Here is a 15,552-nt window from a genome sequence, read left to right as displayed (position 1 = left end):
CGGGCAGATTAAACTGTTGGCCTGTGGAGCTGAATGAAAAGTCAGGGTGTCACCTCTGCGGATGTAGAATATTCATGAAAATATCTATTAAATTATTTGTAAAGACCTGCTACATAAATTCAGTAATGTCAAGGGCAAATAGAATCAGAGGAGAAAGAGGAATCATCCAACTTGTTATGATTTCTTCTCTGGGGACTGCCAATATAAACTTGAGTGACAGAATGAAGGAAACCTAAACCCTTGACCCCTACACCAAAGCACAATCTCGGTACCCATCAGCATTATTTTTAATGTATCAATTAACATTGTGATTTTCAGCATACTTTTGGGTACAAAAGATCAAAATGATAGTAACCTAAATGAAGTTTTATGGATTGTCTTTGTTTGCATAAATGCTTAGCAAGCCTGGACTTTTTAAAAATGGTGGAGAATCATCTCCTATGTAGGTGATCCAGTAAGATATATAACATGGTTTGAAGGATGTAAACATCCTCCTTTAAAACTGAGGTACGTGGTATTCTTTTGAGCGTCACTGGGCAAAAATTCTTTACTAACCTTTCAGTACATAATAAATTAAGTTGTTTGAGAGGAAGCTAGACTTGTGCACATCCTCTTGGCTCTGTTTTCAGTGTTAAGAAAACTGTCCTGTGAGACTTCAGCCAATCACAGGTCTTTTAACCCAGAGCAGGCGATATGGCATGAAGAGCAACAAATCTACAGTGATATTCAGATGTGGTAGCACATTTGGTTTAGACAGGGGATTTCATTCTGTAGAGCTGGATTTGAATCCTGTCTGAAGTCAGTAATCTTGACTTTTAGTTTCACTATGTTTGCATGTTTGAAACGTGCATATGCCCATGCTCTGGTGGTTTGCTTGCTTTTATTCTTTGTTTTTCAATTGTAGATTTCTGCCTACCCCATATTTAAACATATTGGGACAAATTAAGGTTGTCTGTTATCAAGTCAAGTATCTCCAGTAGCCTTGGGTTAGAGAAGTGGAAGGTCAACATTTGAGATCCCTACACATTTCATCAAATCCCTCAATAGGCTGCAAAAATGTGTGAAGAAAAGTGAATGAGTTACGCTCTCTGCGCCTTAAACAACCACATTGGAGGTGCCCTTGAGTGGGACGCTGAGCCCCCAGCTGCTGCTGCAGCACTACAAGGCTGTGGTTGTACTGCACTGCTGCCTGTCTCAATGTGTCTGTCTGTATGTGTCTGAGTGAGCAGCATGGGGCTGCTGGAAAAGCGCACAGAGCCCACTAGACTTTTCCTTTGTAAATAAAGGTTTGAAAAGGTAATATGACATATTCACAACCCGAGGTGAGCTAGTATTCTGCTGTTTCTGTGTGATGTCCTAACAAGCTGTCACAAGAGATTATGGTTACTATCTACAAGCCACAACTGACAAACACCCACACAGTTCAAACATTAGTCACATTCAGCATTTCTTTGCCGAACACTGCAGAGGCGCTCTGAGTTTTTCTGTTCGCTGAGTCCTTCCCTGTGGCCCTGAGCAAAGAAAAACAGCAGTCTCAGACCTTTTGTAGCCAACAGTGGAGGTGCCTGTATTTTAATGTTGTATCGTATGCACGACTGCACAGTAAAAATAGTTTTCAGGAAGACGAATGGGTGTAAGGTGGTGATAATGATGGTTGCATGAAGGTGTTGGATGGCACAGCGGCCAGCAGTGAGAGTAAGATTATATTGAATTTCAAAGGTAGCCCAAACCCCCTGCTGGATTCCTGGAAGAAAAAAATGCAGCCATAAGCAGTTAATGCACAGATCCCTTTGGTATTGAGTGATACAAATCTTTAAAGGCCAAAATATCCCTGCAGTCTGAATATATAAAACTGTACAGTATAGTATTATGGCCTGAATATCCTACATATTTGTGACCCGTGATAACATTTCAGTTTTAACCAATGCTTTAATACAAGAAGCAAATCCTGATTAATTAATTAATCTTCATCTAATCCTGATTCTGTTCATTAAATCTTTAATTAGAACGCCATTTTGTTGGATAATGATGTAGAGCAAAAAGGAAATAGAATTTTAAGGTAGGCAGCAATTGTTCCCTCTCTAAATTGTGATGCTTTTTCCCCACAAGATTTATATGCTCTGGATAAAAGAAGGTCTGTGATTAACATTAGCCTAAAAAGAATTACAATCTAAATTCCTGCTCGATGAGTTTACCTTGAATCTAAGTGTAACAGTTGCCTTTGTAATGCTTCTTTGCAAATGCATCACATATAAAGAAACCATCACAAGTTAGTGATGAATGAAAGATTGTTGTTGTGCCTTTCTTTGTGCACTAGTTCGTGTTAGCTTTCATTCAGTCCATCACACAATGGCTACCTGCAGCCCCTTTGAACATGAAATATTTTCTTTATTTCTCAATACATGAGCCAAACTCATGAATCCATCCATACTCGTTAAACGTCAGTACAACTTTGTTTTTATTGGCTCTCTTGCAGAGCATACCGTTTAATGATGATTAGATCTTCAAGTGCTATAAAACATGTCTGTGAGCTTGTGATCTTGAGCATGTATATTTTATTTAGACTGGGATCATTCAAAGGCAGTTGTAAATGACTTAAGTCTTCAGTGCCTAAACAACTTTAAGACGTGACTCTGTCACACTAGAAAGTGGCATAGCAAAGTTCATCTCCACATCCTCTTTTGGGCAGGTAGCCACAGCTTGCAGGCCTTGGCTACAGCACACAAGCCAGAACACACAAGCACTAGGGAGTCACAACAGCTCTCTAAGCTGTGTAGCTTGCTATTTGCCAGTTAGATTGTTAGTTTAGTCACTGATGGAACAAGAAGTTAAGATTCAGGAGTTGATGAGACTCTTAAAATGTCTACCAAAACAAGTCTCGTTCGATGTTTTTAAGTTCATAATCTGATAGAGCAAATGGATTGTGCAGCAAAATTAAATAAATCAATGCTGATTGAACAATTTACCTCCTGTCGTTGATGTGGAGATTTATGGTCTTTTTATTTTCCAGTTGTGAGTTTAGCTGTATAGAGGATCCATAGTAGCATGGGAGGTAAAGCATGCAGAAAGAGTCTCCTCTTAATTATAGTGTTCCTCTATTGGGGCACTCTTAGTGCGCCAGGCTTATTATTAATGACTTCCAGTGTGGAAATTGACACTGTGGGAAATAGCTGGGTCCATCCTTGTCTTTTGGCCTTCATTATGAACAGTACTCGCTTACCTTTGGTTCAAGTGCTGGTATGCTTTGAAGCAAATCTGAGATTTTAGAAGGTAGCACCCCATCAATTAAACATAACAGTCAAGTTGCCTTGGATAAATAAGAGGGTATACCCTTAGCTGAATCATGGAGGTCTGTATCCTCCATCATTCTTGCAGGCCTAGGTTGGTAATAAAAATATATTTCCTTCTCTACTGGATCCCAAATCTGTCCTCCTGTCAGAGAGAGTTGTACCAGGCTGCAGAAACAGAAAAAGGAGGCGGTGCTGGCAGAACTCTAAATATTTCCAGATGCTGTAGACTTAACTGTGGGAACTCAGAAAACAGAAAAAACAGCAGTTGGCCAATATTATGAGGCCTAGAGGACGGTTTGAAATGTCTACCTGGCAATAGAATTTAATTTATGATGGGTTTTGAACAGCTGAAACTGGTAGTTTGTGGATTGAGCCTTCCAACAGTGGCTCTTCTGTGTCGATATTCATTGAAATTAACCATGGTGATGTAACAAAATTGATTTGGCGGATTGCCATATACAGCATCATTAAGCATAATAGAGGTAATGAATAAAGCAGTAACCAGTTGTTATAAAGCTGTTTCGCTCGGAGTTTTATACTATTGTGTTTAGAGAAGCTTTTGTGAGACACTTAAATTTTTTGCTAAAACTATTCCTGTACTGTTACAACAGTCATACATGTATTCATATGTTCTTCTTAAAAGACACTTGTTCACAAGATGCAAACAAAATAGACAGTAATGCTCATAGGTAGACCATAACAATGAAGACTGCAATCAAACTGTTTTCAAATAAAGAGAACCCAGGAAATATTTTCAAGTAGAAAAAAAATGGGATGCAAAATATATAGAGTAAAAATGAGAGTAGTCCAAACTATGGAAACTTTCAACTGAAAATTTTGCAATATTAATAGAGCCACTCTTTTGGTTATGATATTAAGGCCCTTTCTGGCCCTTTTAGACTTGTTAGAGGCAATGACATGATTAGTGCATCCATCCCTATTGATCCCAAACTATCCCAGCTGTGTAGACCGTTAAAATCAGCTCCACTCAAGAAGATTCCAGTAATCAATGCAAATGACGAGGCATAAAACTGCTTTACTATTGAATCTGACCATAGCATTACTGAGGAGCTACGTAGAAGCCTTTTTTGGGTTATTTTGATGACAGACAGCAGTTTAGAAATGGATCCATTTTGCTTTTAGGCTGTGGGTCAAGGCGTAGTTCCTTTAAAAGTGGATGAACACTTGCACACTGAGGTTCAGTGTCAAACTGAAGAGAGTTGTTATAACTAGAAAATACGTTTCTTCCTGAAAAGGAGCGTGGCTGCTGACAGCTGAAGTAAATTGCCAAGCATTGCTGAAAATGGCTGATTGCCAATAATGTGACCATATTGTTGTTTAACCAAATCTGGCAGTGCTTCTGTACAACCACTGGCTCTGAAAGACTATTTGACACACAAACACGGATTTCTCCAGTAAGTCACACCAGGCCATCTCCTCACCCTGAACAGAGCAATGTATTGGCCTTTTTGTCCCCCAACGGTCCCGGCACACTACCGCCTGCCACACTGTTTTTGTTCATCCAGGAGAACATGTCGGCATCCTTTCTTGAGCCCACTCCCATAATTCCTCTCCATGTCCAAACACACGCTGACAAGAAATAGGTCTGCATTGGCCCGGTGCTTTACAACAGGCTGCTGTTTCACATGAACAACTCTGCTCACGCTCTCATCTTACATTTATGTGCCTCACACATGCTCTCTCTCTCTCTCTCTCTCTGGCTTTCTCTCTGTGTGTAAATGATGAAAGTAAAAGTAATACAAGAAACCAACAGGGGCATCTGGCCTAATTCCAATAGAAAATGGAATTGGATTAGTGCCTCTTTTCTCGCAGCTGTGCGAGCATGTGTGTGTCGCTGTGTTTATGTGTGTGTTTTTGTGTGTGTTATCGTGTGTGTGGCGCGACAATCAAGGCAACAATGGAGCTCGGCAGCAGCCAGCTGCCCAGCAGAGAAACGCTGATGAACAGTGAGGAAACAGAGCTGCTGCTGCTGCTGCTGCTCAACACCTTCCTGTTTATGTGTGCCTGTGTGTGCGCGCCTGTGTATGTGTGTGTCTGAGTGTGTTTTACACGTGCATACACATGCCAGACACATCAGTCATCCACATGACATTGATCATACTCCTCATTTCTCCTGGCTCACAGAGGCCGTCTTTCTTGTATACACTGTAGCAATGTTTCCTAATCTTCTAATGGACAAGAACTTTAAACTGAAGCATTGTGTGGCTGATTTAACAGCTGATTATCAAACACTTTATTTATCCACTGGCTTGCTGCTGCAAAGAGAATTGAGTTAGAGGTTTGTTTCCTCTCTAAACATTTGCAGATTTAATTTATCCCTTTTTTTCCCCTGTGTCCTTTTTATTTTTGTAAATGCAGTGCCGGTCCTAAAGGAGACAACATCTATGAGTGGAGGTCGACCATCCTGGGCCCTCCAGGCTCCGTGTATGAGGGGGGAGTGTTCTTCCTGGACATTGCCTTTACACCAGACTACCCCTTCAAACCACCCAAGGTGAGTGATGCCCTGCAGCACAGCCCCTCCCCTCCTTAACTCAGAGCTTTGAACAATGCCACTATTGTCCCAGCTGGCTGTCAGCTTTACATCCTGTTGTCCAACAACGCCGACTTGTTTCAGGATTGCTCACCTACAACATGTTGACAAAATAGAGGGTGACGGCATAAAGAGTTGAGCTGGCCTGATTACAGATAATCATCCTGTTGAATATTCCTACATAATTAAAGCATAAGGATGATTTTATTGTGTCCAATCAGACTCAAACAAAGGATGTTTGTCAATTTTCACTGCTTTCTGACTTACCTGTCCTGTTTGTGGTACTTGGACAATGCTGATTTCATTAATGAAAATTCTAATGAAAAATAATCATTGACAGCCTGTTTTCACATGTAAACTAGCCTTGAAAACAATTTGGGAAAAGAAACTTCATTTGCTATGGACTGCAGTGTTTTTGAACAACTAAAACCACGAAACTGATATTATAGATGGATAAATGTACGAATGAGTTGTTTTACCATTTCAGTGCAAAGTTTTACTAAACAACCTGCATGCACCTGAAGAATCACACATTTTATATTCTGTCATTCTGTAAAGCAGTAACCTTACAGTCTCCTCTAGATTGTGTGTTTTATCACATAAAGAGTGTGGTCAATTTTCAGTTATCTGCTTATTGTTTGCTAAATATTCGGTATAGTTTAGTGAACAGGTGAGTAAAAGCATCTCCTAAATGATTATTCTGTCACTTTGTGCGCTGGTATTTGTATTAATGTTGAGTAAACAGGAATGACGGTAACTATGTATATTCAGGCTTCCATGCATTTCACGTTTATATATACATTTTGAAGTATTGCAGAAAATGTGCATTAAAAGGACAAAATCCAAAATACACTTCACCAATTTCACCAAAACTGTATTTTACACTCACCAGAGGTGTTTTTTGACTTCGTAGACACATTTATGTGCATAATAGGTTATGAAAGCACCTTTTTTGAATCTATTCTGGAATAGCTAACATTCAGTGCAAATGACTGATCACCTGAAACATATCTAATACCAGCTGACAGGAAAGAATATTGATAACATGACAGATTAAAAAACAGTTACTGAAGACTGCTCTTTGTTGTTTTTTTCCTGCATGGAGAAAATTTTGTTCTTCTTTTTCTTTAATGTTTTTGTCCAAAGCAGCTAATGTAAACAAGCCTGTCTCACTTTTTCTTCTTTTTCTTGTACTGACAATATGTTGTGCTCTGTATAATCTAGTTGGTGTATATAGAGATGGACACAGGACAGCTCCCCTGAAATAAAACCAAAATATCTCAGTTGCACCCTGCTGACTGGTTGCAGATTAGGTCCTTGCCCAATCGAGATTAGCGTAGGAGACCCCAAAAATTTTCCCAAGCATCGTTTTTGTCATATGAAGTACTTCTAATCATGTACATGTTTGTGTTATTTTATGCTATAAAAAGGGTGAAAATCATCATGATCGATGCTGCGATTGACCAGTGCTCTGAATAAAGTCATCGCAGAGGCACCTACAGACTCATTATGGTCCATTTTAAACCACTCAGTGAGGTGTTCTGCAGTAAACATCACAGAATAATAATCTGAGGAATCAAAGTGAGTTTTGCAATTTTTTCTTAAGTTACGTTTTCATGGCTTAACTTGATAAGTAAATGCAGGTGTAGATGGCAAGCAAAGAGCATAAACATCCCATGAGAAAAAGGTAGTTGTGATGTAGTGACAGTAGCTAGCTAGACAACTAACAATTCCCAATGATTTTTGATGTAGAAAATACAGCAAGTGTCCAAGACAGTTATGATTGCAGGTTGGGGTGGGTGAAGTTTACAGGCCTCACATTTGGGCCGAGGAGGAGACAGGACCTGAATACCATACTGGTGCAAGATGGCAGCTTCCATTTCTATTCTGTTTTAGCTTTAGCTGTGTACATTGGAATAAAGTTTTGACAAATTGTTACAGACGACAGCATGAACAGGTAAACAGTGCTTTTCCCCCTAAGTTTGTGACTGGCAACAACAACACCAGGGTAAATGTACTCATCAAAAATGTTAGCAGCTGTAGTTTCAGAATGCTTAGGATTTATAATCAGCTTCCAAAATGAAAGTGGACACAGATGCTAAAAAAAACCAAATCCTGTGCAGTGTTGTTTTTAACACACGGGGCTAAAAACAGGAGGAAATGATACGTTTGTTGAGGAATATTTTCAGCAGTGCACTAATCCACATTTCATAATGTGTGTTCATGGTAATGAAGCAACATGTCACCCACTGCAACAGTGATATATTTTGGGGCAACAATAGAACTCTATTACACAGAGACAGATCTGGCAATACTTGTTTGTTGAATGAATACATTGTTGGTTTGAGGCTTTTCATTGGCTTTGTTGACAGTAGGAAAGAGAAAGAATATCATCAGACTTTACCTTGAGGTGTCTCTTGTTTTGTTGTCTCCTCTTGATATGCATGCTGCTAGTATTTAGCAGTATTTGGCTTCCCTCCAGTGTGTGTGTCTGTGAGTGTGTGTGTGTCTGTGTGTGTGTGTGCTGATGCAAGTGTGTGTCAGTATTTACACAGTAGACTGGCTGACAGCGGTTGCCACCTCCTTTAGTTTGAGTTGTGCTTCTGTTTTTGCCCAAGGTTTCGGTTTCAAGTCTACAAATGCCTCCTGGGTAACCTCTGTCAGCTATTTAGAGATATGTGTTTTAAAAATAAATGAAAAGCAAATAGGATTATATTTTGGGATATCCTGTTTTAATATGGGTCATTCACTATGTGTGTATTTTGCTGGCATTGGATGATGGTTTACAAGTGAGTCTCTCAACAGCAGCAGCAGTACAGAGTCTGACTGTTAGCTTCAGTGATACCTCGTTGCAACGCTGACAATTTGTCCTGGTGATGACGGCAGTGGATGAAAAACATTCACTGCAAATTGAACAAAAGTCCAGTCATCAATTTTTAACACATATTTGTCTAAAGCTGTGGTTAGACAAGATAAAATGCAGTTACCATCAAATGTGAATTAGTTCAAATGTCGGTTATCTGCCTTTTTGATTGGAAATAATCAATATTGATATCAGGCCTGGAAACCAAGACAAAAAACAGAAACATGTGCAACAGTCTAAGACTAATCAGAGGCTATCCTCTCTGAGAATATAAACAGGATTCTGACCAGACATTTCTGTACTTGCTGCTGTGGGACAATTTTTCTTGGTAACTGTGGTGTGATCCCCAGTGGTAGAAAACATAAATGCTGCTGGGGTGAAACCTGTAAAAACCTCTGACACATTTTGCAGTCTTGCTTTCAGAATAAGTAATTGACATATGTCTTCCAGGCAGCCTATTGCAGCATTCACGGTGATGATTTTAGAAAGTTTGAAGGACGGCTATGAGTCATTTCTCTCTCTTCCTTTCACATATTCAGCAGCTAAATGGATATGCGTCTGACACATTTAAGAAGTTGGGTTGATTTTGTTGAATAGAGCATGGTGTTTGTGGAAGAACATCCTCAATGTGATTTCTAATAGTATTTGAATCAGTACTAGAGTTCAAGCATTGTGTTGGCACCAGCACAGAGAATCTTCAAATCATATTCATCCTTGACTAACAAAATGCAAACTCAAATTGAAACTACAGTCACACAGTCTGTGAAGGAAAACTGCTTAAATTTCTCTACCTGTAGAGTAAATGTAACTTCATATGTTGACATGTGGTGTGATTGGCTTTTTCATGCTCAAATGACAGAAATACTTTCACAACAAATTGAAGTTGTTGGGAATTATGTTGCAGCCTTGAGTATTTGATCTGCAGTCTAGTTTGAAACATGACTCCCAAAGAGAGACAATGTTCAGGACGAGCTGTGAGCCCATGTCCTCCTGACCAGCTCAAACTGCCTCCTTCCTGGCACTTCCCACCGAGGGGGAAACAGAGCTCGTCTAAACTCTTGGCCTCCTGCCGCCTTGTTTTTCCAGTCAGGCTGTGAGCTCTGCCATCCAGCAGCTCTCCAACTCACAGCCACCAATCTGACAGCTGCAGCTGCTCACTACACTGGCTCACTCACTAATGTTGGGATGATAAGGCCAGTTAAGGCTGACACTGATACTCTTAGATAGAGGCTGAGGATAGCAAGGACGTTGCCACAGTGTTAGTATTTTTGTCCGACGTCGGTGCATTCCAGGAGCAGTTCAGCAGAGCCTCCCAATGACAGGCTGAGAGATTAGACTCCTCTAACTAACATTATCCCCCTCCATCGACTCTAATTTCCTCCTGGCTTTGAACTAAATTCCACAGCACCCTTTATCTTACTCTGCATGACATCGGTGTCATTTTCAAACTTAGGAATTAGGTTGTTCGACATGCCATGAAGAGCCATAAAGTCAAGCTTTCACTATATTCCCCCTTTTAAACCAAACTGTTCTATTCTATCCCTTTTAAAATATGTCATGATGACTGCTTTGCCATATAACTGTGATTCACTTCATTTTCTTTCATTCCATTTGCCCAAAATGGCTATTAAAGCCGACACTGGATATGAACAGACTGAGAAAATGATAGAGCAGAATGCTCTGTCACAACTGGAGCTCTTTTATATATGGAACGTTTTCCACCTGAAAAACAACTGAGAATATCTCCGATATACAGAAACTACCCTAAGGCTGGTTAATATGGCAGGACAGTATTTACTATGAGACAATGTATGTTGTCAACAGTAAGAAATGTTTCTACTGCCATCCTTGAATCATTGAAATTGATGGTGATAATATCGGCTTAATTTTATTCACTTTTAAGTTTTTTTCAGGGGTTTGATGAAATACTAGACTAACCAAACATATCTTTTTCAAAAGGTTATTTTGCATTAAAAAGGTTTCTCGCTTGAGTTACAGAAAATTTACAGCATGAGAACATACAGATTTTATCCCTGTATTCCACTCCTAAATCAACGTACACCAAATTTCCTCAGTACTCGTCCCATTTCATTTTCTTAATATATATGGGCATTCCAGCTTTACCATGTGTTCCTAGTTTTAATAAGCAAATTGAAATGTCCCTTTTAAGGAAATTTCTATTAATAGTTATTTTTTTAAATCAAGTCATTTCAGGTCTTATTTTTCTTTCAGATAACAATGACACTACATGCATACCTGTTCAGCAGAAAACAGCAGACAGACAAAATGAACATCGCTGAGTATTTTTTTTTTGTGATCAAATTTTTATTTTATTTAACATAGAAAAAAGAAAATAAGTCAGGCATGATGCGTTACAAACTAAAGTGCAATCTATAAAATATACATACCTGTACAGAACTTGTATAAACATCGCTGAGTATTTTGTGGCTGTGGCTAAACAACCGGACATTTTCTCACTAGCTTTTGAGAACAAAATTGAATTGATCATAGATTTGGCATAAATTTGAATCCAAGTGAATAGTTATGCTTTGCTTCTGCTGTATGTGGAAGCAGACAATAGATTGCTAACACACGTAAATCACGTGATTTCTCAGTTGTGGTAGAGTTCAGCCTCCAAAATGACAAAAAATGACTCATGCACCTTTAGGGAATTACTAATTAAGATCTTACAATAGCTGCTGTCCTAAGCTGTCTTAAGCAACTGCTTTGCTTTTTTGAGGTCTGTTTTTGTGTTGTTCATCTGGTTGTGTGTCACCAAAATTACAAAATAACTTAGTATGGGCAAAGAAAGAAACAGTTACACTTTGGTGTAGATCTGGATCTCTTTCTTTAAAAATGTGAGAAAGGGTATCGACCTTGGTCTAGTTCTTCAGTTCATTCATCAGACCATTACATTCACAGAGCATTCATGCTCCCACGAGGATGAGCCGTTTTCATTTAGCATTTTATCTTAGTCCATATTGTGCACTTTGAACTTGACATGAATAGCCATGACATTTGCTTTTGATATTCATATTGAGCTACTATAGTGTTTTTTGAAAAGGCTGCACTCTAGAAACATGCTTCTACTTGTTGTTCAGATGGAGAGCTGTTGGGATACTAAATGAGGATGCAGAGGTTGTGTTTACAAGCTGAGGGATGAAACCATAATATGGGAGAGATGTTGGATTAGACTAGTAGCTTTTGTTATGCGGAGGTAGCATCATAATCTATTAGCATCAGCCATGATGGGATTACAGGCTGCTAATGAGACCACACAAGCTAGTCACGGATCTGGGCTGGGCTGCCAGCATTAGCATGCCACCGCTAACCCATCTCAGAGGAGGTGTAAGAACAGAAAAGGAGTGACTCAGACACGAGACCTGCCCTCAACCAGTCACCATCAATCACCTTGTCTCCCGGCTGCCTGCCTTTCCTTGTCACATCTCCGGAAATCCTTTCATGTAATGGAAAGCATCCTGTTTATTGCTCTGTCTGTCTATCACGAGTCGGTTGCTGTCCCTTCAGTAAAAGCAGCGTGGTGCAGGAGAAGGGGAGGATTTGGCTGACATGTATGTGAAAGGAGGAATGGCGAGTTAATGAGAGGATAAAGGAGGGAGGAAAAAAATGAGGACAGGCTGCAGTCACAGAGCACGCACAAAGGGCAGAAAGAAGTTAGCATGCCTGGACCGCTAGTCTAGGTCAGCAACCTCGGTTCTAAGGAAGCAGAAAGGTCAAAGATCAGTCCTTAATGATGTTGTGCTCCTCATGCTGATGTTAGGCTCTGCTGAGCACTGGAGGCTCTTCACATCAGTGTCGACTAAGGAAGATCCACAGCAACCAGCAGCTTCGCCTTCATACTTTACAGGTACACAATGAAGTCTGTCAGTAGCAGCTCTAGTTCATCTCAGTTAGCACCAATGATGTTTTCCCAGAGTACTGACATTTACCTCATTTACTGCATTTACCTCAGAACAGCCTCAGATGCAAGTGTCATAAGGTGGATGTTTAATGATGCATTATTCAGCATATTGGCAGTCATCTGTTATGGGTTTGTTTGTTTGCACAGGTTGTTTTTGATTTTATTTTTTAGAACTGATTGTTTTTGTGTAGGCTGCTGGTGTGCATGTCAGTTTGGAAGGTTGCTCATAACTATGTACTTGTTAGCATCTCCATGTGGTGTTTTTTATATGCTGTAAGACACAGCATGAGCAACGAAAGCAGTCAATGCTGAGTCCAGTTCAAACAGGTATGACTAAATTGCTCCAGTTTTACAACTTGTATGGTGTACAGTAGTGTTTGAGCAGAGTCATAGGTGAGCTGGTGTGCTTGCAATGCAGTGAGTAGCACAGGTGTGGGTGGAGAAAGAAGCAGGGATTTCAAAGATTTGCACATTTTAGAAGAAGCAATTTAAAGTTCCATCCAAGCATGTTTTTAAGGTGTGAAGGGTTTATTGTAACAGAAAAGAATATGTGACTTTGATACGTAGAGATAACTTTTTATGGGGTTAATTTTCAACTGAATTTAAATCTATAGAAAATGGCCTGCAGAAATAGTAAGTAAAAAAGCCCCATAAATATTATAATTTCTCCCTTTAATATTATTACAAATGTATTTGGGGGTTTTACGTTGTTGGCTAGACCAAACAAAATTTTTAAATGTGTCAACAACAATCAACTGCTAATGTTTTGCATTACATACAAACACATGCAGTGTATTTATATATGTACTGTATGTTTGTATGCATGTATGTACAGTACCGTTCAAAAGTTTGGGGTCACTTAGAATATCCTTATGTCCTTATTTTTGAAATAAAAGCATTTTTTTCAGTGAAGATAACATTAAAGTAATCAGAAATATAGTCTAGACATTGTCAATGTGGTAAATGACTGTTCTAGCTGGAAACAGCTGATTTTTAATGGAATATCTACATAGGGGTACAGAGGCCCATTTCCTGCAACCATCACTCCTGTGTTCTAATGCTACATTGTGTTAGCTAATGGTGTTGAATGGCTAACTGATGATTAGAAAACCTTTGTGCAATTACGTTTGCACATGAATAAAAGTGTGAGTTTTCATGGAAAGCATGAAATTGCCTGGGTGACCCCAAACTTTTGAACAGTAGTGTATATGATGAAAATATTCAGAAATACAAAGGTAGTGTTCTCAAGCTAAAAAAATAAGTGAGTTGGAAAAACTAGTGAAAAAAAAAAGCCTGAACAAACAAAAAACAACAAAACAGAACACAAATCAACACTTTTTGACAGATTGTCTGAAATTAGAAAGCTCTCAGAGTTCATTCCTGTGCCAAGGCAGTATAATCATCTCCAGTGTTTGCAAATGTCAAGACGTTTTAGGCATGCATCTGGAACTAGATCTGCCTCAGCATACACACAATGAGACAGTCATGAGATAAAGTATATTTTTAATACACAGTATTAAAAACTACCTCTTAATGTAAAGTCATTTTGCCACAGTCCTCCAGCAGATTTAAAGCTGCACTATTAAGTACTTGTGCGTCAACCATGGACCAAAATAATATGTGTTAAATGAAAGTGATGGCTTATGCTGAAATCCATCGTTCCTTCAGCACTCTCTTGAACAAAAGCAGTTAGCAACGACCTGTGAATATTTTTGGAAAACCTAAAAAAAAAAAAAAAACTATAACCCACACTGTAGACTGTATTCTAGGGAGTGAGCAGGTCAACGTAGTCATGCATTTAGCAATTAAAGAACCAGATAGATATTTTTCTAAGGAGTTGGTCCACACCAAAAACAGAACTAAGTGACCACTCAGTATTGGATTTGTTTTGAACAGGTGGTCGGAAATATGATTGCTAATGAGTGTTCATGTTTGTAACTGCCGGATATGTACCCGTTTGCTAATCTGGTGTTGATATCAGTTCTATACAACAAAAAACTGTATTTCAGACCTGCTTTTACAGATTGCCGTGCTGCCCACAAGCAAATAAAAAGATGTACAGTATATCCATAGTATGTACTGTGCATTATATCCCTACTGACATGATGCTTTTCTCTGGCAAGACATTACCCAGAATTCTTTTCTATCCAGTTACTTGCAAACTTTAAATGCCAATTCACTGAGTCAGAGGTCAGCAAGTTGACATATTGGTGTTATGGTACATGAAGTCAAAGTAGTACTGAACTCCCTCTCTGTGTTGTCCCAGGTGACGTTCCGTACGAGGATCTACCACTGCAACATCAACAGTCAGGGAGTGATCTGTCTGGACATCCTGAAGGACAACTGGAGTCCTGCTCTGACCATTTCCAAGGTCCTACTGTCCATCTGCTCCCTGCTCACAGACTGCAACCCTGGTGAGAGCTTCACCACACACACACACACACACACACACACACACACACACACACACACACACACACACTGAGGCTGTTCTCCTTGTCATATCGCTCTCCAATTTTAGCGCTGACAGGCTGACTGACATGTGCATTCTGTGTGGATAATGTACATTGCAGTGTGTCACATTGAGGCTTGAGTCATGCTCTTTACAGCACACCATCAGCAGTATCTTGTGAGGATAGCTGCTGTAGTGATGGAAACAATGCTGGTTTGAATCTGAAGCGTGTAACATTACATGCTTCATGGCTTCTGGGCTTTGACAAAAGCATCTTTGTTATATAAATGCCGCATTATGGCTACAACACAGCAGAACTCAGACTCAAGCCTCAAGTGTTTCCCCAACAACATAAATGGCTGTGACAATAAATGATAAGTGAATGGGATGCAGTTTCTCTGCATATGTACCTTTTGCTGCTGTAGCCTTTATGTTAAGCCCCTTTCAGACATGCATTCCTGTCTGCTAATCTGA

The 15,552-nt window shown here is 39.5% G+C and overlaps 1 protein-coding gene across 1 annotated transcript in view; it reads left to right on the top strand.

Moving 5' to 3' along the window:
* Positions 1–15,552, top strand: part of LOC111573404 (ubiquitin-conjugating enzyme E2 E2-like) — a 75,471-nt gene that overhangs the window by 52,700 nt on the left and 7,219 nt on the right. The window contains exons 4-5 of the mRNA XM_023277539.3: positions 5,670–5,802; positions 14,893–15,040. Coding sequence (XP_023133307.1) covers positions 5,670–5,802; positions 14,893–15,040 — 281 coding nt within the window. The remainder of the gene's footprint in view (positions 1–5,669; positions 5,803–14,892; positions 15,041–15,552) is intronic.

The sequence above is a fragment of the Amphiprion ocellaris genome, chromosome 15 (assembly GCF_022539595.1).
Source record: "Amphiprion ocellaris isolate individual 3 ecotype Okinawa chromosome 15, ASM2253959v1, whole genome shotgun sequence".
In the NCBI taxonomy this organism is placed as follows: domain Eukaryota; kingdom Metazoa; phylum Chordata; class Actinopteri; family Pomacentridae; genus Amphiprion; species Amphiprion ocellaris.
The sequence above is the reverse complement of the archived record's forward strand: the minus strand, read 5'-3'. Positions and strand labels throughout refer to the sequence as shown.